The sequence below is a fragment of the Xylocopa sonorina genome, chromosome 7 (genome assembly GCF_050948175.1).
Source record: "Xylocopa sonorina isolate GNS202 chromosome 7, iyXylSono1_principal, whole genome shotgun sequence".
Taxonomy (NCBI): Eukaryota; Metazoa; Arthropoda; class Insecta; order Hymenoptera; family Apidae; genus Xylocopa; species Xylocopa sonorina.
The window spans coordinates 11,899,209-11,926,844 of record NC_135199.1 but is presented as its reverse complement, the minus strand read 5'-3'; the positions used below and the strand labels follow the sequence as shown (position 1 = coordinate 11,926,844).

General features: G+C 51.2%; 2 protein-coding genes across 2 annotated transcripts in view; both read left to right on the top strand.

Annotated features, from left to right (window-relative positions):
• Nucleotides 1–12,522, top strand: part of Ubx (ultrabithorax) — a 276,625-nt gene extending 264,103 nt beyond the window's left edge. The window contains exon 4 of the mRNA XM_076897958.1: nucleotides 12,005–12,522. The gene's annotated coding sequence lies outside the window, so the exon portion shown is untranslated. The remainder of the gene's footprint in view (nucleotides 1–12,004) is intronic.
• A 178-nt stretch (nucleotides 12,523–12,700) lies between these two features.
• Nucleotides 12,701–25,069, top strand: LOC143425274 (homeotic protein antennapedia-like). Its single transcript, XM_076897956.1, has 2 exons — nucleotides 12,701–13,574; nucleotides 23,989–25,069. Exons 1-2 carry the CDS (start codon nucleotides 12,770–12,772, stop codon nucleotides 24,240–24,242), a joined length of 1,059 nt encoding a protein of 352 aa, XP_076754071.1. The 5' UTR covers nucleotides 12,701–12,769; the 3' UTR covers nucleotides 24,243–25,069.
• Nucleotides 25,070–27,636: the final 2,567 nt, after the last annotated feature.

Genomic DNA, 27,636 nt, shown 5'->3' with positions numbered 1-27,636 from the left:
GTTTATGTTTGGTATTCGCCAGTCCCTTCGCTCTTTTTGCTATTCATTCAGAATCGAGAGACTTTCGACGGTGGTTCCCCGATTGAATGAATCATTTTTCTATTGAAGAAAATTTAGCGTATCGTTCGTGTTCCACAGCGAACGATCACGTCGTTTCCTCGTGTAATGGTTGAACGCAAACCGATACTCGATCGCCCCCTGGAAGTTTTCTCGTTGCAACCCCGCGGCGCCGGGAGCCACCCTAGTCGCAGCGGTTACAGGGTCATGGTGTTTTCCAGACGAGCGTCGTAGGAGGGACGCGCTCGGTTATCTCTCACGGCCTTCCGATTTAATTAAGCACGGTTTCTGCTCGGGCCGGGAACTTTCGATATTAGGCCCGGGCTTCTCCCGGTATCTATCGGGTCGAGCGAGCAAACTGAAACTCGGCGGCCCTCCCTTCCGTGTCAGAACGGTGCACACGGTCCACGATGGCGGCGCACACAGCGAAGTGAAACGCATCGCGATACTCCCGTCTGTATGGGTGATCTCGTTTCCAAAGTCCGAGAGGAGGCAGCGGGGCGAAGCCAGGCGGCTGCCTTTGTTCACGGCGTTGGATCTGCCGGGGCTTTTCATCCCCCTTCCTCTACCCTATCCGGTAACCCTCCGTCGGACGCTGAGCGTCGCGACGCCTCCTCTTCCCACTCTGAACCCCCGGGGCTCTCCCTCGCCCTTCCGCCCGTTCCGCGTCTCCTGCGGCTCCGCCGCGGCCTTTGTGCTCTTGTCAACTTGTCAAACTACCCCTACCGTGAGCTTCGCCTAGGCAGCATCCAATACCAACCCTGAACCAACCGCTCCACCGAATCCTCGCTTCTCACCCTGCCACGGCTACTCCACCCAATATCCTCCGTTCCTCCCTTCGCCCGCTTCTACCTCGGTTCACCCTCGTTTTCTCTCTCTCTCTCTTTCTCTCTCCCTCTATCTAGCTATCTATCTACCTTTCCATACTATCTGCCCTTTTCTGTCCGTCATGCGACTTTCACGGACAGCAGGCCGGCTACCGGAAACGTATTTCCTACGGGAGAGACACGAATGAGACTTTAGGGTGGCCCTCCGTTCGATGTTCCTTCGATTATCGGCGGCCCCTCTGGATGGAGACGCTTCGTTGTTAGTTAACGTTGTGGGGTCTGCCTTCTCGATAGATGGTTTCGTCGATGGGGACCGTTTCAGAGTTCGTCTCGAGAAATGAACGTTTTCTGTCGCTTCTATAAATAATACAGTAAATGTTCATGGTAAATTTGTTACCAGGAATGGTAAATGTTTCACGAGCCAATAGGATATGGTCTCGAGTAAACGCGTTATCGGTGTTAAAGTGCGAGCGTTTCAGTGCGATCCAAGATAGCTGACTCACCATTTGCTAATTATATCTGCTAATTGTGTACTATCTGCGTCCACGTGCTGCCGTATCCGCAAGTGGCGCATATAATACACACATCGTTGCGCAACACATATAAAAGATAAATATCCTCTCCGTGTAGGACATTTCCACGATTATCGCGACGTAATACTCGCAGGTTAGTCCAGCGACGACGGCGTCGTTCGTTTCTGAAGCTTATCGTTAAATTGGAACCGTGTAATTGGAATTCTCTAATTTCGAAACAATTTACTTCCATTCGTTTACCATTTCGTAACAGTTTGTAATGCGATAAATGTGTTTGAAAGATCACAAGTGGCAAATTTTACAGTAGAAATTTTTACAGAGATCAGCACGCGTTCGTTGAACACAAAACCGCTCTTTCCCGCGGCATTCAAAGTCCGCGCGACTCACGAGGGATTTTTTCAGGGCGCTGTCGGGCGCTAATTCGGAAAAACGCGACGTCGTCCCCGCGGCGGCGGTGGTCGCGACATAAATTAACTCGGAGGTAATTATTTCAAAGTCGAGAAATGGCAGAGGCGGCTCTGCGGGGACGTAGTTATAAAGGGAGCAGCGGGAGGGTGTCCAGGGGGTGGTGGGAAGCCGTTGGAGGAGATGGAGGCGGGGGTGGAGCTGTTGGAATTTTTGACTCACCTTGTACAAGCTGTCTGTGCCGAGAAGCGAAGGAGACATACGGTGAGCGAAACTCTCGAGAGCCGGGGTGAACCCGCGCTACGTTCCGGCCGAGCGAGCCTGCGGCTTGATTTATAGGGTGGCGTTAAAACTTTCCACTCTCCGTGTCCCGCCGCTCCTATAGGCCACCCCCTGAACGCCCGCGACGAAATAAAGGCTCACCTTCGCAATTTCGGTGTTGCGAGCAAAGACACGACGCGTACCTTTATCCAACGACCACTCTTTGTCGCCCCTCTTTTAATCCTTTCGTTACGATCGAAACGTCTGGGAGCCGAGTCTCCGCGATATTAATCATGGGAGTAAGGGCTGCTTGAGGTTTAGCGGGTAGCTCCCTTGAAAACGGTCCGAGAGCGAAATCAGGGTGTCTAGCTTCCAGGTGTGAGGTCCTTCAGGATAATTACCCTTTCTGAGGAACAAGGTGTTTCCTAATGAAGGGTTCGAGCGTTTTTGGCAGTCGGAACCGAAGAATCTTAAGAAAGGTATACCACGTTTGGAACGAGCGTAAAGGTTCTGTCTCGCTGGTCAACCACACGTCCATAAATTACGAATTATCACGCCACCCTAACCCTTTCGGCTTGCCCCTGCACAAAGTGGCTACATTGCGTTATGAATTCCAATTAGTTGTTTTAAATCGTAGGGAAAGTAACTTGGAGATAGTATCGCGTTAAATTAAAATAATTATATCTCCTTTATTTTGGCTCTATTTTTCTTCTGCTTAAAAATTACAATTTCTTATCGCACCTGTAATTCTCGTCTTTATTGCCAGAGTTTCACGCCTTGAAACGCTTCTCGCCGTTATTGCTCAATTTCCTAGACTTCGCGTCGTTACGAATTGATCTTAATTTCTCGGTTATCTCGTCGCGACTTTTAAAGTATCTCCAGGAAACTTCCATCGCTCCTCGATGGGCCGCCAGATAGGAGATACAACGTCTTTCGTGGACGGTTATTAACAAAACGGAGTCCAGATTCGGTGGAACTTTGCCGCGTGACTCTTAACCTCTTTAGGCGAGTGAAACTCGACGTTCCCAGGGCTTGACGAGTTTTATGCGTTTGGCACGCAATGTCATAACTATATGGAGATCCTATCGGTCAGCTCGACGATCTTACGCGATGAATTCACGTGTGTAACTCCGTTGGAAGGCCTTGATCTCTTCCGTAAAGAGATCGTCGCGATAAAAGAGCAGAGAAATGTACCCGAGTCTCTTTAAAAATATCACCTTAAAAATGGACATTTAACTGTACCGTAACGTTAACATTACTCCGAAATTTCATCGCAATGAATACTAATAAACCTCTCGAGAGATGCTATCGTACCGCGCGCTACGATTCGAGCATGGAAATACAAAATAATTGCAGCGATCGTTTCGCCTGTTTTGTAACAGAATTAAAAATTAACATGACATACTTCCGTTCGTTATCTCGTGGCAACGAATAGACGCAGCGCGCGTGAAGCAATCGAAGAGGCCAGCTCTAGTTTCTCCACGGTTTTCCAGTGAGACCTCTCCATTGACCTTCGACTCGAAGCGAGCCAGGGTCGAAAAGAGAAAGCTGACCGCTCTAAATTTCCTAGACCGTGGTGAGGTGAAAAAAAAAAGGATAGAGGAAGGAAGTTTTCACGAAAAAATGTGAAAGTTGCCCCGCGCTGCGATTCTCGAAGGCTTTTCAACGCGCTGCCACCGGCGGCAGCGAATAAACGAGGCAGGCGTTAGGTGCCGGGGCGCCCCACAGCGAGGGCGACGCGCAAAATTCGGGCAATTTCGTTCGAGGATTTTCGCTCGTCCCTCGCTTTTCTCTTTGCTCGATTTCTCTTCCCTCTGTTTACCGTCTCTCCGCCGACTGCGAACGGCGACCTGTGGCCGCTGAAATCGATATAGCGCCCCGTGCCCTCCGACTGTCTCCGAATAATCTTCGACGCGTGAGGGACGCTCTATAAATCAATTCTCTTCTCAAATTAATGAATTTTTTGCGAGAAAAAAAATTATACTGCTTCGATGGTTCGCGTAGCGTGCCAAGACTTAAACAAGCTTCAGCGTTCGAACGTAATCGATGAGTTTTTATTTACACCGCTTCGTCAACGTCCGCATCAATCACTTATCTATATTTGTAGCGTCCTCGTTGGAATTCGAGGATTCTTTTCGACGATCGAACGCCCCGTGAAATCGGCACGGTTCTAAGCAGCGTCGTTAATCACGCGCCCGTAAGATCGCCGACAGCCTTTCAATTTAACGAGTCCAATCAAGAAGATTTCAGTAAATTACGCGCGAAAATCCGTTCTATTTATCGCTCGATACGTTCTGCCTCTCCGGGGCTTCTCGTCGTTCGCCGCGTCGAATAAATTAAAGCGACTGCTACTCGTAGGAGACGCATAATTTATTGTACCGAGCCAAGGGTAGGGGCGAGGGGGTGCCAACACGCTTTCGATCATTTCAACGTGTTTGACGAATCGACATATATTACACGATTCCGTCGAGTCTCGCATGCGCTTACGACGACACGTCACACGCGTCGCTAATGAAGCTTGCTCGGTCCTCTCGTTGTAATTGAGTCGCTGCGCGCCGCTGGAGACGTTGAAATAAATTCATACCGTGACCATATCCAGCAATTTGTAATCGCGTTGCCTGCCCGGTGTTCTCGTTCCCATCGAAACTGCTTACGAGATTGCCCGAGGAAACAGAAAACAGGGGGTGGGTCTCGCGAGTCAATCTAATCTTCTGATTAAAAACGATCCAGATTTATATCACTTTGAACACTCGTCTGTATTCATTACATTTTACGCGAGCCCCCGTTGCCGATGGTATCGTCCCGTAAACCTTGTGAATATTCAGCCGGCGAGAGCGGGGAGCCAGCGTGTAAATGGCGTCGAAAAGAGGACGTCCCTAAAACGAGTTCCGAAAACGCGCGGGAAAAAAAATGAACCGCAGCCGGTGGCTGATAAAAATTTCATTGAAACGGGCGTATTTACGAGGCCGGGGAGCGTTATCGAGCGGGCGGTTACCTTCGATCTGCTCGGGGCCGGAAAACAAAACCAACTTCGGCCAACAGGGGGCGGCTCGCTGAAAAATACGAGCGTTGATTATCTCGCGGCGCGGAATTGAGAGACGACACGGGGGAAAAATGGTGGGAGATAGAGGCGGTGACCGGCGCGAAGTAACCCAAGTATGTTGAAAACGAATAGGGAAAAAAGGAGCGCGCGGGGGGTGAGAAAAAAAGCAAGGGCGGAGAACGTAGTAATACATATCGTCGGCTAACAGAACGCTGCCGGGATTTATCTGCGACGTTCATGGCCGACTGTTTCGACCCTCTTCATCCCCCTGCCGCGCTCCCTAACCAGAAACGCTTTCCGCAGGTGTACGCGCACTCCGTATCTCTGTTTATTAAATATGCCGCCATTTCGAACGTAACCACGAGTTTTTCGAACCGCAATCCTGTCGAGAGAGATGATACTTTTTCCAAGAGTGTAACGGAAGCGTAAAGGATTTTTATTGTCTTCATTCCTTCATTTGTTCTGCCATTTGCCGCTGCGAATCGCGAACCGTTGATACGATCAACAAGTTGCGTTTATTTCCGAAAATATTTATCAAACACCAATACCATTCGTTCATACGATACTGCATCCAACAGATTAATCAATCATTCATATTTTACTATGCGTGCCAGTAATCTGATATACATGACTTTGAAGCTACAGATTCTAATCAAACGTTCTTCTCACGCGTAATAACCAAGGAAACAATGAGTGACAAAACCATCCACTCCCAGTTGCATCTACGATCACTTGGTCATAAACTTCAAGACACTGTCATATCAGATCGGTCGCTGGTTATGTCACTACGTTAGATTTCACAGAAGATACAACTATTGTGCTTTGGTTTCGCACTGCGAACCCTTTATTTTCCAATACGACAAACCACAAAAAAGCATTCGTAAAACCTCGCGACACCCACGATCACCGTGGCGGTCGAAAAAATGAAACGTTCCACCTAGAATTCGTGGCGATTCGCTTTGGTTCCGCGGATTTCGCAATCGCCGCGGCCACTTTGGTTCACCTCTCGTGGTCAGCTGACGCGCGACGTCGCCGTTCCCGTTGGTAGGGGAAACGGAATTACGGATGCGGCCTGCGTGGAGAAACGGCATAAGCTATTGGGCGGCCGGCTTTTGAGCGGCCTTGCAAACTGGTTTCCTGCAGCCCGACTCGATTATGCTAATCGTAAATGCATGTTAGCATTTGGCTGATCCGCCGGCGTGTCGGCCTCTCCGTTCACCGGGTCCCGGCGTGTCCCTGTGTGTGCACGCGTAGACCAGGCGTCGTCGCTCGCGCACACAACGGGCCCGCGATCCTTTTCGACCGAGCGGTACGCCCGAGAAACCTTGATCGCGGCCACCCTTTAATGCGAGGCTCGACCTTCCGCCAGCTGGACACCTTCCACCTTCGCGCGTAACGGTATCCCTCGCTGATTTCCCTTGGCTCCGTCGTTGGCTCTGCCCTCGTCCCCGTTATTCCGCCGATTGCGGAACGACCACTTTTTTTTTTTCCCCCTCCCCTTCGAGGATCTTCGAGGAAGATCATTTAAATAGAATTCCTCTCTCGAGCGTATCGAATTCGGTTCTTTATTGCTCGCTCGAAACGAGTCAACGCGTGCCCGCTCGAACGAACCGAATATTAAATACATCGCGAGCGTTGGTATCTCACTCGCGGACAAAGAACTAATTTCGATGGGAATAAGCTGACCGCGACTCGTCCATCGATCATACTCCTACAGAAATCGCGGACGGTATGTAAATCAAAGCGTGATGTGATAAATGTTACAGGTACGACGTGTCTGTTCTCGTTACAATATTTCACACCACTGGCTGTGTTTACATTGCAATGATGGATGTAAAATTAATCTTAATTGAGCGTGTATCAGAATCATTTATCTACGGTTCTTGTTTAATCGTAATTTCACCGCCCATTAATCATACGGCGGATATTAATAAGTTGCAAGATGACGCCTTAATGGCGCAAGTAAGTAGCTACGCGGTACAGGCTTCGTGTTCAAGATCGCATTGCGAGAACGCGACCCCGTCGCCCGTTCGAAACGGTTCTGAAATTCTATTTACGTTTTCGCGCGCATCGTAGTTTCGGTGATTTATAGGGTGCACCAAGGTGGCAAAGCGTCGCGACAATGGCGGGCGACGACGATAAGGGGTCCAAGCGACTCGTGGCTAGGTCCCGTCCCATCTAATCGCGGCTCTTGGCGGTTCTATGCCCGCACTGTTCTATTCACGGCGAATCGTTTGGCATCGACAAAGCGCGAACTGTTTTTCCGACGTCCCTTTCCATTCCGACGTCCTCCTGCGGCAACAACAACCTGCTCTCGCCGCACGACCGTACGCATCAGCATGTACAGAGGCACAATCGCGATTTCAAGAGGAGATATCCCGGGTCAATTATAAAAAGAGTCCAATTATAAAAAGTAAACGAAGCTTGAAACGATAGACGCGTAGTCGCGAAGCGTACGCTCGATTTTTTCATCGTACCGATCAACGCGAGGATCGCTGGTGGAAGAGGGCGAGGCAAGGGATGTTTTATTTTTCCACCGAGCGATTATCCTCGGCTCGCCTGGCCTACGGCGTTCATTGAATGGAAACGTTACAAAGTATGGAAGAAAGGTTGATCCTTCGGCGAGATAATCGCGCTCCCCGCTAATTTGCCAGGGAACCGCCGCGGCTATTAAGAAAGAAAAAGTCGGATAATTATTCGAGGCGAATTGGGTCGCGGGTTTAAAACACACACGGGTCGGAGAGAGAGAGAGAAAGAGAGAGGGGGGGGGGCAGAGAGAGAAAGAGAATTCTCCGGTTCTCTCGTCACGTTGCGACGCCGCGAACCGGTCTCCGGTGAACGTTGCTTATTAAAGCGTTGATCATAAATTAATGGCGCGCAATTAATGCCGGTAATGAAATTCTAATTGCGTTTACGCGACACCAGTCCTCGCTACACGGAGTGGATATCAATCCTTCGTCCTATCCGACGTTTTTCCGCATTTTGTCAACTGGGTCAAATACGTTGATCTCGATTATTATATATGAATGCAAGAAAATTTCTAATTTACGCAAAAACTGGAAAAAACAGCGCCGATTACACGTATCGGCGATACATAAATCAATTAACGCGCGATAAAAACGACTTTTTCCATTCTTCGTTGACGCCTGTAGAAAAAATACTTATTATTTCTATGATTTATCGCGCGCAATTAGAAACTATCACTAAAAACATTCATCATTTAGCCGTCGACGTGTTTCATAAAATCTAATCTGATATTCGATCGGGTATTACTTGCATCCGAGGAGCTTATCAGCGACGCGATCGGGCGCAACGGAAGTCACAAAAACCGAGCCGGGAGTGAAACAGGAAACGCGACGACGGACGGCAGGATAGAACGGGACGACGTGGCCTGAACGAGAATGCGCTCTCAAGGTCGCAATTTTATTCGTTCGTTCCTTTTTTTTCCTTTTTACTCTCCCTCTTTTTCTTCGCTCCCGCTGTCTGGGAAGCCCCCGCGGTTCGAGGGCCCTCGTTTTACGAGCTCCTCAAGTTTACGACCGTTTTACGGCGCGCAAACGACCGGCACGAGCTACGGATCCCATAACTGTCAAATGCTGCCGCCACCGTTTCACGGTCGCAGCCGGACGGTCCTCCTCGTTGGGCCAGCTGCTTGCTCGCGGTATCCGCGTCGTTCGTTTCAACGCCCCTGTTTTAAACGACCCGCGTGAAACTTTGACCGTTCGCCGCGCGGCTATTCCCAAGCTCGATTAGCATTCATTACTTAATCGCGAGGATGACTCCGGTTTATGGCGTCCGAACGAGGTTGTCCCATTTGCGGAATGGCTGCGGACACGGCGGCGAGGTTCCCGCGAGCGTGTTTCTTTCGCTCGCGGATGGAGAACGAGACTCGTCGTGCTCGCAGTGTCAATGACGATCGAAAAATTTCAATGGACGATTGGTTGAGATATTTTGTTATTTGCAACGTTCGATGTAGACGCAACTTTATTTAAATGTTTCGTACGCGGAACGCGCAGCCGATGACGCGGATAAGAGGTTAATTTATTCCAATGGATCAATAACAGGTTATTTCATGCAAACATGTGTTAACCATTGATTGCTCTGCGGTATATTATAAATTTAAAAGAGCTACATGCGAATTTAGAGATAGATTTTTATCTTGGCTGGTATATATTTATAGTTAATGGAGAATAAAATTAGCCAACGGGGTCAGAGTTCAGGATTACAGAACGTTCCTGGTAGCGGAAGAACGAATTTCATTCCACGGGAGGATAGGAACGGTCAGGAAACAGGCAACTCTGGGAGACAAAGGAATTCCCTGGCAGAGGCCATTTTGTTAACTAGAGGCCATCATAGCTGCCTGACGTCACTTCCATATCCAGCCATGGCGTCACGTGACGCTCCACCCTGTTTTCAATCACCTTGGCCCCGAACCCACCCAGCTGTCAGACACGCTCCACCCCGTTTTTTCCACTTCTTCTGGCTATCGCCATCGCCATCTGCCGGCAATATTATGAACTCCTTAGACCTTTAAATGGCTAGTTAGTTTATGCCTCTTCCGGTCGGCGTCACCACCGAACAATGCCCAACGATATCGACTCGTGGCCTTGAAAAACCCCCGGGGCGGCTGACCAAGTTCAAGTCTGGCGACGCTGTTCGAAACGACCCGCGAGACGGTCTCGCGCCATTTTCCATCCGGTTTTCCAATCTCCAGGAAGCGAGTTTCCCGCTACCCGTCCCCGTTGCCCGATCGAGCATCGGTTTTCACGGAAGAGTCAGCAGAAGCGTTTCCAAAGGAAAACAATGGGAACGCCAGCGTTTCCGATAATACTGAGGCGTGACGTTTTCCATTTCAAAACGGTTTATTACACGGCTCGCGTAACAGCGATAGCATTTAATCCCACCAGATAGGAAGTTCCGCGCAAGCTGCGTCTAAACAGAACGAGGGGGGAGAAAAAAGGCCGAGGGAAGTTACGGAACAGACGGAAAACGGGTGAAACGAGGAAGGGTTACGCGCTGTTCTATTATGGAAACGAGTCATAAGCCGCTATCTCGATCGCTGGAGAAAGAGGAACGGACGGGAACGGGGAATGAAAAAAGGAGGACGCGGAAAGGGTGTACACACGCACGCGTTACTTACGCGGCAGGTGGAGAGGAGGCTGTCGTTTTCGAGAGGGAAAGAATACGTAAGGGCTAGCCCGTAAAGCGGGAATTGAGTTAAAATCCTGCGAGAGGTAGAATTTATACGCAATCCAGGCCGGGGTTGCTGCGCGGGTTGCGGGCAGGGAGTACGGAGCGCATGGAATCGCTATCGGCGGCCATTCATCAATCCGGGGAATCAATACGCTGGAATTAATGAAAGCGCCGCGCGAACAGCGAGCTAGCGGCCGGAATGTTAATCGCGATCGTCCCGCGTCCGACCCATTCCCGTGTACAGCAAACTCCCAAAGGGCCCCACCTCCGCTCGAACCCTTCAACCTGCCACCCTGACCCACCCCACCGCCCCCTCGCCGTTCGATCCCTTGTACATCCGCCACCCGCCTTCCTGCCCGCGTGCTCTCTCTACCATTACCAACCCGACCACCGTGCTGCCCACAATGCCGTCGCGCCGTACATTCTATTCTATCCTCTCGAATCGCCGCCTTTTTCCCTTTTCCTTCTCCTATTCCTTTTTCTCCTCTACCGCTAGCGGTACCGACCACCGTTCGACCCGTCTCCCGTTCCTAACTCTTCCCTCACCAATTTCGACTCGTTCCACAAATGGCGGCCGTTCGCTCGTCGTCTCTGGTTCTGCGAATCGGTAGATTCGCTTCAGATCTTTGTCGTATGCTTCATTGGTTACACTCGATTCCGATAGCTAACAGTTGGGAGATGGTACGAGCCATCGAGAGCCTCTGCTTGATGGCTGATGATGGCTTGGCGGTAAATTCGATCGAGTAGTACGAGACGGTCAGTAGACGGACCTAAGTTACGTCGAGTTGCCTAACTTCAGACCGATGCTCGCAGAATAAGGCACGGTCGGTACGGAAGGTACCTTCTCCTGATCGGAAGATCGGTCCTAAAGATTCGATGAGATTCTGCCGATAAAGAACCGACGCATCGTCGATGGCTTCGGAGTTTTTAAACGCTCGCCGTGTTCCCGCGTAATCTCAGTTGGCGGAAATCGTGCCGCTAATAGGTGCTAGCGATCGATGTCGTCGATAAAGCATAGAAGATCTGATCTATTTGAGACTTTTAATTTGCCCTTTCACCCCATGACGAAGCTAACCGCAACGTTGGAGCTTAGACCCGGAAAACACTTTCGATTCATCTCAGAGATCTTTTTAACGGAACGAGTTTCATCCGTTTCGTTGCGTCGCAACCACTTTCCGAGAATTCCATTCGGTTAGCGGTGACCAAAAAGAGGAGAAACGGCACGGTTCTAGTTACGTACTAACGAGTTGCGCGGAACCCATTGGCGGCTACGGGCGCGACAAAAAAAAAAAAAAAAAAAATTAGTCGACTGGGGAGAATCTCGACGAGGCGTTCGGTAGCGAGCGCTGCTTAATGGACGGGAATTTTTCCAAATTTAACGATCGTTTAGCCCGCCCACACAGAAGGGCCAAGCGAGTACGGCGTCTGGGCGATGGCCGTCACCGTGACGAGCACGTGTGTACCTCGCCTTCTGTCACTCAGAGTCAAACTCCGCTCTGCTCATTCAGTTCGTCGGACAAAGATCAGCAAATGGGTGCGATCGTCGGTCCCCGCGGTTGCTACGACGTTCGAGCTCGCTTAAAATGCGGTACAACTCGTTCAGACTCTCGTTAACCGACGATTTAACAACGAGCCGTGTTGCGCAACGTGGATAATTAAATCGAGGTGTGTTTCCGGTGTTACAGGTGCGGCACAACTTCTTTAGCAGGGTGGACAGAGGAACGGAACGTGTCTGGAGCGGCTTGGCGCTTTGAACGAAGATACCACACCGAGGAAGAACTCTGATTACCATCTCTCCCCTCCCCCCCTCGTGTACAAGTTTAAAACCCGCCCCCCCCCCCAACAACCCCCGCAGCTTGATAATTTACGGTTCTGTAGTGCTCCAGTTTCTGGTTTTTCTTTCTATGCATCGATGAGTCCGGTGTGATAAACGAGCAAAGAAACGGAACGGGTGAAGGAAAGAGGAATATTTCGATGATACGCTAGTGATTCGCTGGTGATGGTGGTGTGATAGAAGTATAGTGTGCACGCGCGCGTGTCGTCCGATAGAGAGTGTGCGGTGAGGAGGGAGGAGTCGCGCGCCGGAGGAGGTGATATTTTATGTATAAATAATAGAGATATACTACCCATGTATATGTAAAGGACGTGTACGCCGGTGTTGTCCGTACGCAGGTATTCGAGTACAAAAAAAAAAAAAAGTAAACGGAGTTATTAGAAGTGAGCCAGTCGACACCGCGAAGATAAGTAAAGTCGAAGAGGGGTGTCGTCGACGAGAGGACGAAGGAGAAGGAGGTAGGAGGAGTAGCGGGTCGTCGAACGGAAGGATCCTCTAAACGACGTCGAAAAGATTAAAGGGACTGAACAAGGGCGAAAAGTGTGAGAGGAACGCGTTGTAAAAAAAAAAAAAGGACCGAGGTGGCATTAGAAGGTGGGCCAGGTGGGACAGTAGCATGAGTTCGTACTTCGCAAATTCGTACATCCCGGACCTGCGTAATGGCGGGGTGGAACACCCGCATCAGCATCAGCAGCACTACGGTGCCGCCGTCCAGGTGCCCCAGCAAACGCAGTCGGTGCAGCAGCAGTCTCAGCAAGCCGGGGATCCATGCGATCCTACCCTCCTACGCCAAGGTGTGCCTGGACACCATTATGGGGCCGGTGGTGGCCAGCAAGATATGCCTTATCCGAGGTTTCCGCCGTACAATCGGATGGACATGCGGAACGCGACCTATTATCAGCATCAACAGGAGCACGGCAGCATGGACGGGATGGGTGGTTACAGGTCTACGTCCCCTAGCTCCGGTATGGGCCACATGGGACACACGCCTACACCGAACGGACATCCGTCCACTCCTATTGTCTACGCGAGTTGCAAACTGCAAGCGGCCGCGGTCGATCATCAGGGTAGCGTGCTCGATGGACCGGACAGTCCGCCGTTGGTCGAGTCGCAGATGCACCACCAAATGCACTCGCAGCATCCTCACATGCAGCCGCAGCAGGCGCAGCATCCGCAACAGCAACAGCCGCATCAACATCTTCAGGCGCAGCAGCAGCACATGATATACCAACAGCAACAGCAGTCGCAGCCGGGCTCGCAGCAGTCGCAGCCGGGCATGCACCCCCAGCAACCCCAGCAACCTCAGCAACACCAAGGGGTGGTCACGTCCCCGCTTAGTCAGCAACAACAGGCCGCTCCTCAAGCTGCGGCCAGTGGCAACCTACCGAGTCCGCTCTACCCGTGGATGAGAAGTCAATTCGGTAAGATCGAGTTTCCGACGTTCCGCTACCTCTGACCAGAGTGTTGCTTTGCAATTTTACTATTCGCGCGACCTATGCCCCAGGGAGTGAGCGAATAATCGGGTTCTTGGCAAAATATCGTCGAAACCGTTATCGAGCAACGTGCCTGTAAACTCAAGAGAACGGGAAGTTACGCTTGCGTATGGTTTTAGAAGTAGTCGAGCGGCCATGTTGGTTCTTCCATTTGCATCCGAATTGCTCTGCCCGCTAGCTCGACTTTTAAAACTATACGCGACGGACGTCATTCCGCGCGGAGAAGAGAAACAGTTCCTCCGTCTCGATACGACGGTGAGCCGTGGAGAAAGAGAGAAAGAAGGGATCTCACGGATCTTCCACTCGTAGAAGTCAAAGGAGGCGCGATACGTGAGGCGGTTGTCGAAAATAGGCCCGAGGCTTTTCCCGCGTGGCCAAAAGGTTCGGTAGAAAGCAAAGTTTCTAGAGGGGACAGCAGGTAGCCGGCCGCTTTCAGATTTATGCAACAGTAGGTAAAACTAGACCACATTCGTACGGTTCGCAACCCGAGATTGGCATAATGTCTCCAGTTTCTAGGTATACCGACGTCCCGAGTTATTTATTGCCCTGACCTTTCAGCTCTCGCTGGTTTCACCACACACGTACCTGTACCCCGCTTATAAAAGTTCTCTTTCCTGGCTGCGTGGCCTCGAAGGCTTACCGGAGCCTCCGCTCATCCACTTTTATTCCCATGATAACTCGCGGCTGCTTGTTTCCGTCCGATGTTACGCTAAACTAGTTCCCTTGTACTCGCCCTCGCTCCTACGTCCGACTGTACGAGAACAGAGCACCTCCTTTCGAGACCGTTCCCTCCGCTATGCGAGGCGATTTTATTTCTCGAAATCTGTAGATTGAATGGTCCACCTGCTTTTTGAAATACGACGGGGCTCGTAATACGGGGAAGGTTCACCGAAATCATCCCAAACCGTCCGTGACTGCGAAGAATCGCAGGGGTAATTTCGGTGTAACGAGTTGGAAATTTATGACGGCAATAACGAAGTGATAATAGCCGTTCCCCCTTAACCCGGAGGTATTCGGGTTAGGTGAGAGCACAGGTTCAGACGCCCCGCTGCGTTTGCTCTTATTTCCAATCCCCTTTCCCGTAACTCTTCGTTCTCCAAATCGGAGGAAACGGCGCAACCTTGCAAGGCCAGGCTTCTTCGGTGCCCTTTCGCGTTCTTGCCACCTTTGCGCGCAGTTTCCCGGTTAACTTAGCGGTGTCTAGAGTTCGTCTGTTCGCAAAGTGCCACGAATTTATCCTATATTAGTTCCCACGAAGCGACATTACAGCATGTGTTCACTGTCGTCTAATTTTTAACGTAAGTCTGACTTGACAAATTTATTTTACATCCAACCCTTTTGTGTTTTATAATATTTTTACGTCAGGTTCATCCTTTTTTCTAAAATCGTTTAAGTAAGGGTGTCTTCTCTCGGACCATCTCTCGGTTCGGTTCGAAAGCTGGTACCGGGCAGCTTGATTCGCCGATAAACGGCCTCCGGTTCGCTATGACGAGACTGGTCCACGCTTCGCTGCCAGTCAAAGGAAGAAAGAGGGCCGAGTGCCTGGATCTGCTCACAGATGTCGGCACACTTGTCTTTTCTTGCATCATTGGACGTTCTATTCGTTTCTCGTGGTTTATTTACTGGTGGCCGTATTGATTCCCCGCCATCTACGTAACGCCTACCCTTGTACAGAAATAGGAAAAGCGATTCGAGCCGCCTTCCTAGAGATAATTTAACGCGGAGGGTCTTCCACGGCTATTCGAGTTTAGAAAAAATTGCCCCTGCATCGGTTATTCGCCATATTTTATCTCGACTTCCGTTTCCCGTATCCACGTGGCTACTAACTTATTCAGAACAACCTCGATTGGCTGCCATATTGGAACCGTTCGCATCCCCTTTGAATAGTCTCAGCGATCTACAAATTTTCCTCGACCAGTCGTCGGCGGTCTTCTCTCGTCGATCTTGTTACCCTTACGGGTCTACCAATCGTGATAAGCTTCATATCAATTTAGCTGGCCATCCATTCGTGGCCATGGCTGCCCGTTTCTTTTCCACGTTGCGAAACGCCGGCTGAGCTAAGCGCGCTATAAGCAGGACTCCATGAATAATGCATGGCTCAATTTTATAGATGCAGGTGCTCTCCCGGGCATTTGCCCGGCGAAACCGTCGAGATTCCCTGGCACCTTACGCGGGACATTTGCGTTACATAGGTTAGGAAATTCCGGCATAGTTGGCCGGCTCGCGGAGGCACCGGCATGCGAGCGCGCATCGGTGCGCCGTTTACTGCCGAACAGCACGGAACGTGCACGACTTTCGAACGGGTGACCCTCTCCCTCAACGGGTATCCTCCTTCGATCCGCCATTTATTCGTTACGCGGACGATTTTCATTAAATGCCCCCCCAGCCACCTGTCGAGTCACGCGACAGCCGCCGCCGCCGCCGCGTTAGAACGTTCACGGTTTTTTGCGTAATCGACGGTTCCGTCGGTCCTCGAAATGTCAACGTGTATATTAGAATAGAATTCAGGACGACGTTGGCCGCGTCGTTGACGAATGGCTCGGAGCTTCGAAACTTTATTCCACGGATGCCTCTAGAATTCAGCACCTTTGTCGAAGCAGTCACGTGACAGGCCTCTGTCGCATCCGCAGGAGTAGCGGAATTTGCATAATGTTTTCATCGATCCTCGAAATGTCAGCGTACGTTCGAGTTCACGGTGAAGTCGGTCGTGGTTCCGACGAAAGGTCGGTATACGTAGCCGGGATTATATTGTCGACGAATTCCAGATTACACACCCGATACGATTAAGCGTCGCCGCGTGACGGAATAGCATCGGCTAGGTAAATGGAGTCCGAGATTTCATTAGCGATTACGTAATGGCCGCGGACGCGAGCCACGGTTTTGTTCGGAATAATTGCGGATACCTCTTCGTTCCTGTTCGCGGATTCGCTGACAATAAACTTCAGCGATTGTACCCTGTCGTACGTGCCGTGGGCTCGCGTGCGAGGCGAGAGCGTTCGCCGATTAGCATTTTTCTAATAAACGTTAGAACGAATCGCGCAGGATCGTTGGAGCGCCGGTACGCGTCCGCGATCAAGCTAATTAACTTGATGGAAGAAAGGGGGCGTCGAAATGAACTCTCGCGCGGACGTGGCTTACGCAGTCCCGGGCTTCGAGCATCGGCAATTAAGTACAATGTATATAACAACCGTGCACGTTAACTCGTAAGCTTCGGCTTATCCTGCGAGACGCATTATCATACGAGAAAATGTAATATTTCTCGCGGCCAAGGCCCGTGAAACGGCATCCCAGTGCCAGAAACGTAACACGCGATGAGGTTATAATTCAAAAGTTCCAACTACCGTGACGGTTTAAAAACCCTGCCCGATCTTAGATTAAAGGAACGAAATCTCCTCTCGACTGGATCTCCGAGCTGAAATTTCAACCGCGATCGATTTTCCGAGGGGCATATTAAACGGTAATTATCGACGCGACGTCGTTGGTCGTCACGCGTATCGATTCGTGCGGATAAGTCCGCTGGCGGGGACGAGGAAACCTATCGACGCTGACGGTGCTTTTAATGTGTAAGATAATTGCGATCCTTTTGCTCGAAAAGATTTATGATACGGAGTTCCTCCGAGTCTACCTGCTCTCGGTCCTCCCCCTCGCAAATAAGCATGCAACGGTGCACACATACGCGCCGCGCTTCCGTTATTGCCCACACGTGGACACGTGCATACGTGCACCAACGCCACATTTCTTATGTAATCGGAATACTGACACGAATGCTTAACAGACGAACAAAGTGCCGCGCGGTAATAAAACCGCGCTACCACCGAATTAATCGCGCGAAATATCTACGTAAATGGCCAATAACCCGGCCGCGTAACGAGGAATTAAAATGACCCGTGGCGCGCCCAGCCATTTTTTATTCTCTTCCCCGGCCCCCCCGTTTATTCCATTGACCAAGTAATTAAGAGCGTAGATTTATAGATCGAGTATCATTCGTCGATCAGGCCACGTGCTCGCGCTCGCTTCGCTACATTGTATACCGGATATTAACGAGCCGCCTTCGAAGCAACGTTTTCAAGGGTTAGGAGCGTCCGTTTGCTCTTCGCGAAAGCTACTATCGTTTTGGCGAACATCGTCTCGCCAGTCGTGCCGGTGTAATAACGCGCCGTCTCGTTCGTATCGGTTCTAATTACATTTTAAGTGCGACTTAACCGAGACGCTTTAAACGCGAGCGATTAACACCTGCGACCTCTTTTTGTCCGCCCTCCTCGTGGAAGAAAAACGCGGGGGAAAAAATCTGGCCGGATACCATGTGGCGGCGGTGCAGTTTTTAATCCGAAGGCGAGAGCTGCCGGGGGTCTCGTGGCGATCAAAATTCTCATCTCGGGACGCGTTTCGTTCTAGCCCGCTTTCGCCAGACGCGAGAGATTGGTGCCCGTAACGATGGCGGCTTCGTGAGATATTCAAAAAGAGATGGAGCCCAGAGGGGCAAGGAAGGAGGAGCGTCGAGGAAATGACGCCGGCGAGCGAGAGGGAGACGGGGATAGAACGCGGGGGTGGCCGGGAAAGGGAGAGAGACAACCGTGGCTGGAGGAGGGCGTAGGGACGGTGACGATGATGGATGGGTCCACAGAAATCCTATGTCCGTTTGCTTTTTCGGCCCGCCGCCATGAACTACCGAGACAACCATGGACGATACCCGGGATATGGGTTTCCGTGCGCGCTCTACGTATAAATTAAACCTCGAGATTTGGGAAAATTGGGCCGCCAAGGGAGCAGATCAAAGACCCGGTCATATCGAGGACGCCACAAAAAATTCCTGAAACACGCTCAGGGATCGAATATAATTTATATACTCGCACGGTCCTCGTAGTCTGTTCTTGTCATTCTTTCCGTCTAATCTATCCTCGAGCCTCGAGGTTTCGCATCTAATAACTGTTTTCTCTCATCGCGCGCGGGTGTTTGATCGCAGAATTCGTCGGAATTGAAGCAGGTGTAATCGAGAAAAAAAGGAGGGGGCGACCGTAGACAAAGTGGGACACCGGACAATCCGAGCGATACCCTTTTATACAAATGCGTACGTCGATGCGGACCATTCTCGCTGCTCATTATCTCGACCTTCTGGCGCTCAGCTCGAAGCTTTCAGACTCCGTCTCCTTGTCCGGTTCTGTCTGCCGCGTCTGGCCGAAAGACAAGAAAAAAAAGGAGGCGAAGTGGAAGGGGGGAAGGCCTCCTATCAGATACTCCGTTCTCTCCTCGGGGGCTTCTAAGTCCCCTCTATGAGTGTTGGTCGACTTGACGTTCTTCTTACTCCGGCGGCGACTTCTATTGAATTCCTTTTTCTCTCGTCCTACGCGAGGCTTCTTGGGCCAGGTGGCCGTTCCAGGATACTTCCACTTCGCGATACACGCTTAAATACTTCCCGGGACGAGAATAATCGCGATCAGCTGCTCAGATCGAACCTGTACCGATCGGTAGGGCGCAGTCGTAGCTTCGTCGCGCGGTTCTTCGGACGGGTCCATTTGTCAGAGACGTTCGAATCAAAAGTCCAGAAAACTCGCGATGCATGGAACGCGACCCGTGTCGCAAACGCTGTATAAACAACCGTCGAAATTCCTGAATGAAGGTTATCTCGACTGCGTGGCGCGACCCCTTACGCGGAGGCCACGCTGCTACCCAGCCCTTTCGCCGGGCAAAAAGCGCGGAGAGGGCGAAGAAAGTTGAACGAAAACAACGTGACATAAAGCAGCCTAGAACGGAAACACAAAAAGCAAAACGGAGCGTCGCGCTTAAAATATATGGAGAGACAGACGTACTTGGAGAACCGGAGGAAATTCGATCACGTGTTCGGGATTAAAGAGACGAGGACTGAAATTGTTTCGTCGTACCACGCTCGAGCGTTAGCAAACGTTCGCGCGTATCCCTCCAACGGTACCACTGTCAATGACGAATTGCGTGGACGGAGCGCTGGACGCAATGTTTCTGGATAAATTAAACGGGCGGCGTGTAACGGAGGGAGTCAACGTTGTACTACATAATAGCGAACGATTGACGGAGCATCGCGATAAGAAACAATAAGGAAAACGCGTTGGTACCCTTTGTCTACCCACGACGGTCTTTTTCCTGGCGATATCATAGTCCGAGGCATTACTCACGCGTAAATGTCACGCGTGCCATATATCCCGCGTATAATAAGAGCACCGTTGCTCCCACAGCCTGGCTCTGCGCGCGTGGATAGCCTCTGCGAAGTTCGCACGCTGCCAAATTCCTCCTAGGACGCGGTTCCCAGAAGGCGGTCGCGCCATCGCGCTCGCCGACGCGATTTCAAATAATTTCTTTCGCGCCTCGCGTAGAACGAATCCACCGAATGCGGTTGAATCCTCGAGGCGGCCGTTCTCGAAGGTTTTCCAAGGCGATTCACCGGATTCCTCGCAATTAATCTGAACCTCTGTCAGCGACGTCGACCGGTCATATAATCCGAGAGGCTCGTGTAGCTCGAGCCCCGTGTACCAGGGAGGTCGAGGGGGTGGGCGAGCGATAAAATTAATGGGATATCTAGGGTATCTAATCGAAGAGCGTTTCAAGGCCTGGCCTTAAGGTGGCCACGTAAAGCTTAGCTTAATTGGGCAGCGAGTGGTGGCCGCGCCTTATTAGCGGGTTACAACATCCGGCTAGCTGTTCATCTGAAAAGTCCTGCATGTATCCTGCGGCGGGTCTGAAAGACCAGTCGGCCCGGAGAGAGAAGAGAAAGAGAGGAGCGATAGAGAAAGAGAGAGAGAGAGAGAGAGAGATAGTGAGAGACAGAGAGGGAGGGAGAGAGAAACGGAGCAACTAGCCTATAATAAGCCGTACGGTTGTGTACGTTCTGTTCTGTTCCGTTCCGTTCCTTCATGCTGCGCCAGTGAAGGCAGACCCATAAATCTCTCGGGCATACTCCAGGGGACATTTGATCCTTGCGTAACCCAACGCCGTTAATTTATTGCCCCGCGTTTAAAGTCACCTCCGTCCGCGAGAGAGCAACGGCTACGCCGCCATCAGAACGCCGGTTCAGCATAAACCGACGGTTCTGCCCAGCTTTTCTTGTTATCGACCTCTTTAACACACCCTGCACCGTGCTCGATTCGTCCGAGCCATTCTTCCGATCGGGAAGAATTCCCGATCCACCGCCGACCCGGACCCTGTACGATGCACTCGAAGCGTTCGATTCCTCTGGGAAGATCGAGAGACCGTCCACGATCGGTTGGACCTTGGCGCACTTTGTTTCTTCAGCTGTTTCCATGCTTCCTCGCGGTGCTTGGCCAGCGATCGGGAAGCGAATCTCGCACCCTCGATACACACGTCGCGCGGCCATGCTTCCCACGGCGTGTTCGCACAATGAAAACGCCATTAAATTCTTTTCAGCTGGCAGAAATGCATACCGGTGATTAATTTGCCTGCGATCGCGCGCGCGGATAACGCTTTCACACCGTCCCAAGGACGGTGCGCCTACTGCACGGCTTTCGAGCGATATTGTTCCCTCCGTCGTTTCCATACATCGAAGAATCGTTCGCGTTGAACTTTGACCTTCGTTACCTTTCGAGTCGTAAGGATTCGATTGTCCACCTGTTCGCTGAAATCACCGATTCGTCTGGTTCCTATCGATTCGTCGGTGTTTGTCACGTGCCTGCAACGCGCGCATTGTTACTCCATCATCCTTAGTAGGGGTATAAATCCCTCTCGATGTTGGCCCGTTATCCCAACGCGTCTTCGTCCTCGCGGCGCGAACATCGCCGATTTCCCGTTGTTCACGCCGTTCTTACTTTCCAACGCGGAATAATCGAATCGCCCCGCTTGGATCGTTTCCACCGTTTCCACAAGCAGCAGACCCGAGTTTCCGTTCGCGACGCGAACGGAACGGTTGTTTAATTAAGCCCGCATCGTCGAGCGGCGAGAAAGGGCCCGACGTCTAATTCAGCGGGCGGACGAGGCTAATCAAGATTCGAGCGTTCGCCGCTGGAATCGATCGGCTTCGAACCAGACGGCTGCATACGTAAAGCCGCGAGGATATTGCCAATATCCTTGCGCTACCTCGTTATTAGGATAATGGTTACTCGCGGCGAGACTAACGCGAGTTACCATTCTTGGCGCCTGAAGCGTTTGCGCAACGGTGGACCGTGTCTTTAAAAGCCGTGCAAGGTGTATTTAGCGTTCTAGATCAGCTTCATCTCCCGAGACTTTTCTCGACAGTTATCAATGTACAAACAGAGATTCAAATGATCGTTAATGTAACACGTTCCCGTCGCTCTTCGGCTTTGATCGCGATCCACGTCACGTGGGACGACTCCTCGTGAACCGAAGAGGTACTCGCGGCTAATCAACGGTACCGCTTCTGAAGCGTGGGTTATTAGAAAGCTCTTTGATCGTTCCCAACGATGGACAGGACCCACGGGAATTAGGCAATAAGGCTGTTATCGATAAGGAGGCAGAAACTAATCGGCATGGGCCAGCTCGTGCGTGACTCGACACCGTTTCATTATTCCGGTGGACGCTTTGATGATCTCTCGAGGTAGACCGCGTCGAGCGCCTTTCAAGGGGCACCTTCATTAACCGGCTGACGAATGAACATTAATAAACCGAGCTTCCAAGTGGACGCGCGTTCGCGCGCGACTCCTCAGCCTCTTTGATGAGACGCGAGATCTATGTTTATCCCAGCTGTCCTTTGATTGGCCGAGTGGGACTCCAATTTTACGGCGAAGGCGTACGCGCGTACCTCGCGATCGCCGCGGGCCTCGCGAATTGAACATCAAAGAATCGGTAATATTTATAGCTACTTTAATTCCGTCGAGCCATCCGAGTGTCACATCACTGTCGAGAGGTTTCTAGGCAACAGTCGTGTCCTTTTGCGAGAATTATAGCTCCACGAGCGTCGCAGGTATACACGTATAGCTCGTGCATTAAGCCAGTCTATCGAGCGTTCGGCAACAGGCACGGAATCAAGGGGAGCCGTGTAGGCGAAACGGTTAAAAGTCATAAGAAAACGCTAGAGATTGGTACGTTGTTAATTTGAGAGCGTCGCCCTAGGGGCAGGAAGAGAGAAGAGGGCTTGTTCCCAGAGTTTCTCTCGTTCCATCGTCGTCGCTGTTCTCCGTCCGGTCGAGAGACATGGAACCCTCGAAGAAGGAGCCCTCTCTCTCTCTCCCTCTCTGCGGAGGAGAGCCGCCATCCGTCTTCATCGGCCGACAGCGCGACGGGCGGCGTTTGCCTCGAATGCTCACCAAGGAGTTTTCTTCTTCCTCTTTTTCTTCTTCTACTACTACTCCTCCTCTTCTCGGTGCTCATCCCTTCTCACCCCCTCCCCAACCGCCTCCGTCCTTTTTTCCCTCCCTCGTACCACACCGGGGTATTCTCGTTTTGCCCTCTCGTGTGGCTCGTGTGGCAACGGCCAACCTAAACCCTTTCAGATTATGCCTGTACGAGCTGGTGTGCGTGCAACGTCGCCCATACAGACGCGGCACGCAGACACGTAGACGGGTCCACGCAGAGTCCAGCTGGTTCCCTCAGCCCGTCCGCGCCTCTCCCTCCCCAGCCCCGTTGGCAAGCATAATTAATATTCTTGTTCGGGATTCGTGTACCGCCACACCGAGCGCAGATCATGTCACGGATATCTGTAAGGTATCTATCATACGCGGAACTGCGCCTACGAACCGGCGAACGGAGCCCCCAGAGCTTCTTCTTCGACCGGGCAGGCATTTTTGTCTCGGCCCCGACCCGGGTAAAAACTTTCCCGCGTGCCGAAGCAGGTTGCGGCCGCGCACGGCGTTCATTAAATATCTCGGATCGCGGCCTCGAGCTCTCTCCAGCCGAGCGTCTACGTACCATCGGCTAACGAAGCGTTCGCGTCCTCGTGGCCCGTCCTCTTACCGCGCGCCATCGCTGTTTCGAGTGGACCGGAATGCCGGCGAACGCAGGGACCCGCCGTGCCCCGGCTTTTCTTCTCCTCCTTATTTCGCCTCGCTTCTCGTGAAATTGTTCTAGGACAGAGAGGCTAGACGTTCCTGCCGTGGGTCACTCTCTATGTAGGCGATAAAAATTCGCGATCCGTACCGGGATTACCGAGTTTGGAATTAGGACGCGTGTAGAGCGTAACAGCGTCGAGCTCGGGACATTTACGTGTACAGTTTCGTCTAGAACTAGAGGCGAGAAAGAAGTTCGACGCCACGATCAAGGACACGAGTTGGTCCACATAGCGGAGCAGAGGTTAGCCTCGTTTCGCGCCAGATCGCTGGCACGCGTGTCCGTGTGTCCGCGTATAATTCGTAGCCGGGGACGAGGGACTAACGAGGGGCCGCGCTCGGTGATTTCCATGTTTCAGAGAGGAAACGAGGCCGGCAAACGTACACCCGATACCAAACCCTCGAGCTGGAGAAGGAATTCCATTACAATAGGTACCTGACGAGACGGCGGCGCATCGAGATCGCGCACGCGCTTTGCCTGACGGAGCGGCAAATCAAAATCTGGTTTCAAAACAGACGGATGAAGTGGAAGAAGGAGAACAAGACGAAGGGCGAGCCGGGCTCGGTCGACAGGGACACCGAGATCTCGCCGCAGACGTCGCCGCAGCGTTGAGAGTAGCCCCGAGAAGTGGAACTTCCAAAGAGGTCTCATCTCTCTCAGGGTCGTTAATACCTTGTTTCCAGCACTACCTCCTCCCCCACCCAGCCACCCCCCCTTCACCCTACACACGTATACACACACGGACACGGATGGACACGCATACAGAGAGACATAGACACGCTCATCAGCCAGCCTTGTTACAGACCCCATGCGACACGCACCCTACACACCCAACACTCCCACCCTAGCCCTCCCCACCCACCCTACCACCCCACCCATACAGCAATGACGCTTATTTTGTCGTGTTAATCAAGTTGCTCGTACCAAAAAAAAAGGAGAGGACAACGTAAGGGATATACGGGATAGAGACGAGAACGTGGAAGAGAAATGAACGTGGCCGACAGTGTGGATGGAAGCGAAGACGTGAACAGGACGATGACAAAGGGACGAACGGATAAAGAGGGAGATCGCGCTCGCGCTAGGCCGCGCGAGAGAGGAAGGGAACGCCGAGATAAGCGTAGAGGGAGAGACCGGACCGGGACCGGAGTCGAAAGGGAGGAAAAAGGAGAGGAAAGGGAACCGGACGCGCGAACGAGTCGGATGAAGATTTATAGGGACGCGCGATCTTTCTGACGATCACCCAGCCGGAATGTCGCGGAGAACACCGAGTAGAGGGATTGGATCGGATCGGAGGAAAACTGGATCACATGCTAATCAGAACCGCGTTAACCTCTGTTACATTTAATCGAATGTAATTGTACTAAAGCCTATAACGATAGAGAATAACTTGGCATAGAGTGAGAGAGAGGGAGAGAGATGGTGTGTGTGTGAGAGAAAATGAGAGAGAGTGGGAGGGAGCGAATGAGAGAGAACGAGCGTGAATGTGTATGCATGGAAAAACTGTGAACACGTGAAAATGAGAGAGAAACCAACATACGTACTTTAAAAAAAAAAAAAACGTAAAAATCGTGAAAGTTACGCGAGCTGAATGGTTGATCCTTAATAATTGTATAGTAGAGTATGAATGGGCGTTGCCTGTGAAAGCGCGTAAAGTGATACGTACGTGTATACACATTTATTATGGATATACCTGTATCACTTTATGTAAGCACACATGCGTATATATATATATATATATAGATAGAAAGAGTACGAACGAGCACGAGTGGTATGCAATTTCGTGAACGAGGATGAAGGACCGAGTGAGATCCTGCGGATCGAGCGACGGCTCGAACCTTTCGCGAAGGTAAAACCGTGTTGTACCGCGTGGAAAAAAAAATTTACCCTTTAGGAAAGCGTTTTATTATTTATTCTCTTACACGTCGTACACGCGTAGAGGTCCGTAGTGCGGTTAGGTTACGATGAAGCAAGGGGGGAAAGAAAATAGTAGTATCTAGCGGAAAAAAAAAAGAAAAGGACTGTCGTCCGAATCGTGTTTAGCGAAGTAGACGATGAACGGTTTAGTGTTCTTTAGAGAGGATCGTTTAGATAGGTTTTTCTCTACAATACCGCGGTGGCTCAGCGAGGGTTACTTAGGAATCGCGAACGTGCCAAGTGTGATCTTCGAACGTGTGTTTCCCCAGTGCCGGGAGGATTCGATACGGTTAAAGCGGAGCGGAAACGAAGAGGAACGGCGGCGAAAATTCCTGCAGGTTTAACTCTCTACGTCCGGCTAGAAACGAACGAGGCTACGGGAGGAATCGAGAGGGTTGGGACGAGAGGATTAAAGTCAAAAGCGATTCGATTACGTTGTCGTGGAACCAGTGAAATATCAGTGTGTGCTTGTACGCGGATCCGTTAAATTCCAGTGATTTTTTGGTGATCGATCGATCGATCCGTCGATACGTCGCCAGTAGTTTCGGCCAATCGCGAACACGTCGAACGAAACGGGGGAATCCTTTCCTCCGGACAGTGTGTGCTGATCGAATGAATGGAAACAGTGCTGTTGGGAGAGCGCGGAGGCCTCCGGCGGAGCAGAATCGAACCGACTTGACATTTTCTTCGCCAGTGTCATCGCAAGGTCAGTTCAAAAATTCCATACTTATATGCACTTTCGTTTTTTTTTCTCTGTTTTTTTTTTCGTTTTTTTTTTTTGTTCTCTTTAAAATCCAATCAAAGATTGTTTTCGATGTATTCCGTGTCCCAATTTTTGCACTTTCGATGGTGTACTGCTCGAAGAATGTGTCGAAATAAATTCTCCTTATTTCTCCTCGTCAGACACGTAGCTAAAAGATTACGGGTAATGCATCGTTGCGCGTATTATAATTATGCATTTCTTTCGTAACGGAACGTATCGGGCTACTTGAAAGGAAGGTGTTCACCTCGACCAGGCAATTACTTTTTCTGTCATAACTCTACCTTTTGCTCTTGTTTAGTATTCGATATACCTCAAATCCTGTTCACCCCAATGCGGGGCGTACGATAATTACCGTCTCGAACGTACCGGCGATATTCTTCGCGGCGAGGACACCCGACCGGGAAACACCTCCCTTTCAACGTAGACGACTAAGGGTATTGTTTTCGTTTCCTTAGCAAATGCTCAAAAATCGCGGCGAAACAAACGTACGAGAAAAGGCGACTCCGGCGAGAGAGATCCTCGGTAGGACCAAAACTCGGGGAATTCTTCGCGGGCTAGTGGCCACTGAAAATTTACCACTGCTCCGCGCGATACGAGGCCAAGTTACCAAGTGATATAAGAAGTGATGTAATTCGTAGCGTATTTTTGGAATAGGATGCTTTCGGCATGAAACCGCTTGGCACCCTAATGGCTACTTCAGCGAGCGGCTCCGTTTGCGTCTCTTCATTTCTAACGTGTCTCCTCGATAAAGATCATGTTACAAGGAAAAATCCAAAGTACTCCGAGCAAATGGAGGTAGTTTTTACTTACATTCGCGTCTCTTCTTTGCGTTATCGTTAACCCGTCGATGCGGATAACCATTTAGGGGAATCACGCGTGACGCGCGTCCAGAACGGCGACTCGCGTGCAACAGTTTCTCGTCGCGAGATCGCCATTGCTGAATGGCGTTGCTCGATACAGTGGGGTGATCTCGCAGCGAGAGTCCTGGCGCGCTCCAAAGGGTTAACGCGCGCAATCACTAGTCGCATGTTCGAACGCGTGTCAACCGTGATCCCCGTTTCTCTTGGCCGTCAAAACGCACACGGGGCATCGGCGGGCGGATGCTCGCATCCCTGAAGAGCGTTAAGGGTGCCAAGCGAGTGGCCAGACGCACCATCTGTCGGCCTGGCCGGCGAGACGCGCTTCGATCAATGACGGATCGACGAACGCCGGATCGTGGACGCGCGCCGGCCTGGCGACACGTCGGAGAACTCCGCCGCGGCGAATTCTTGTGCTGTGTTGTAAAACTTATAGATCGACATAATTTTAGTTTATACCTTGTATACACGC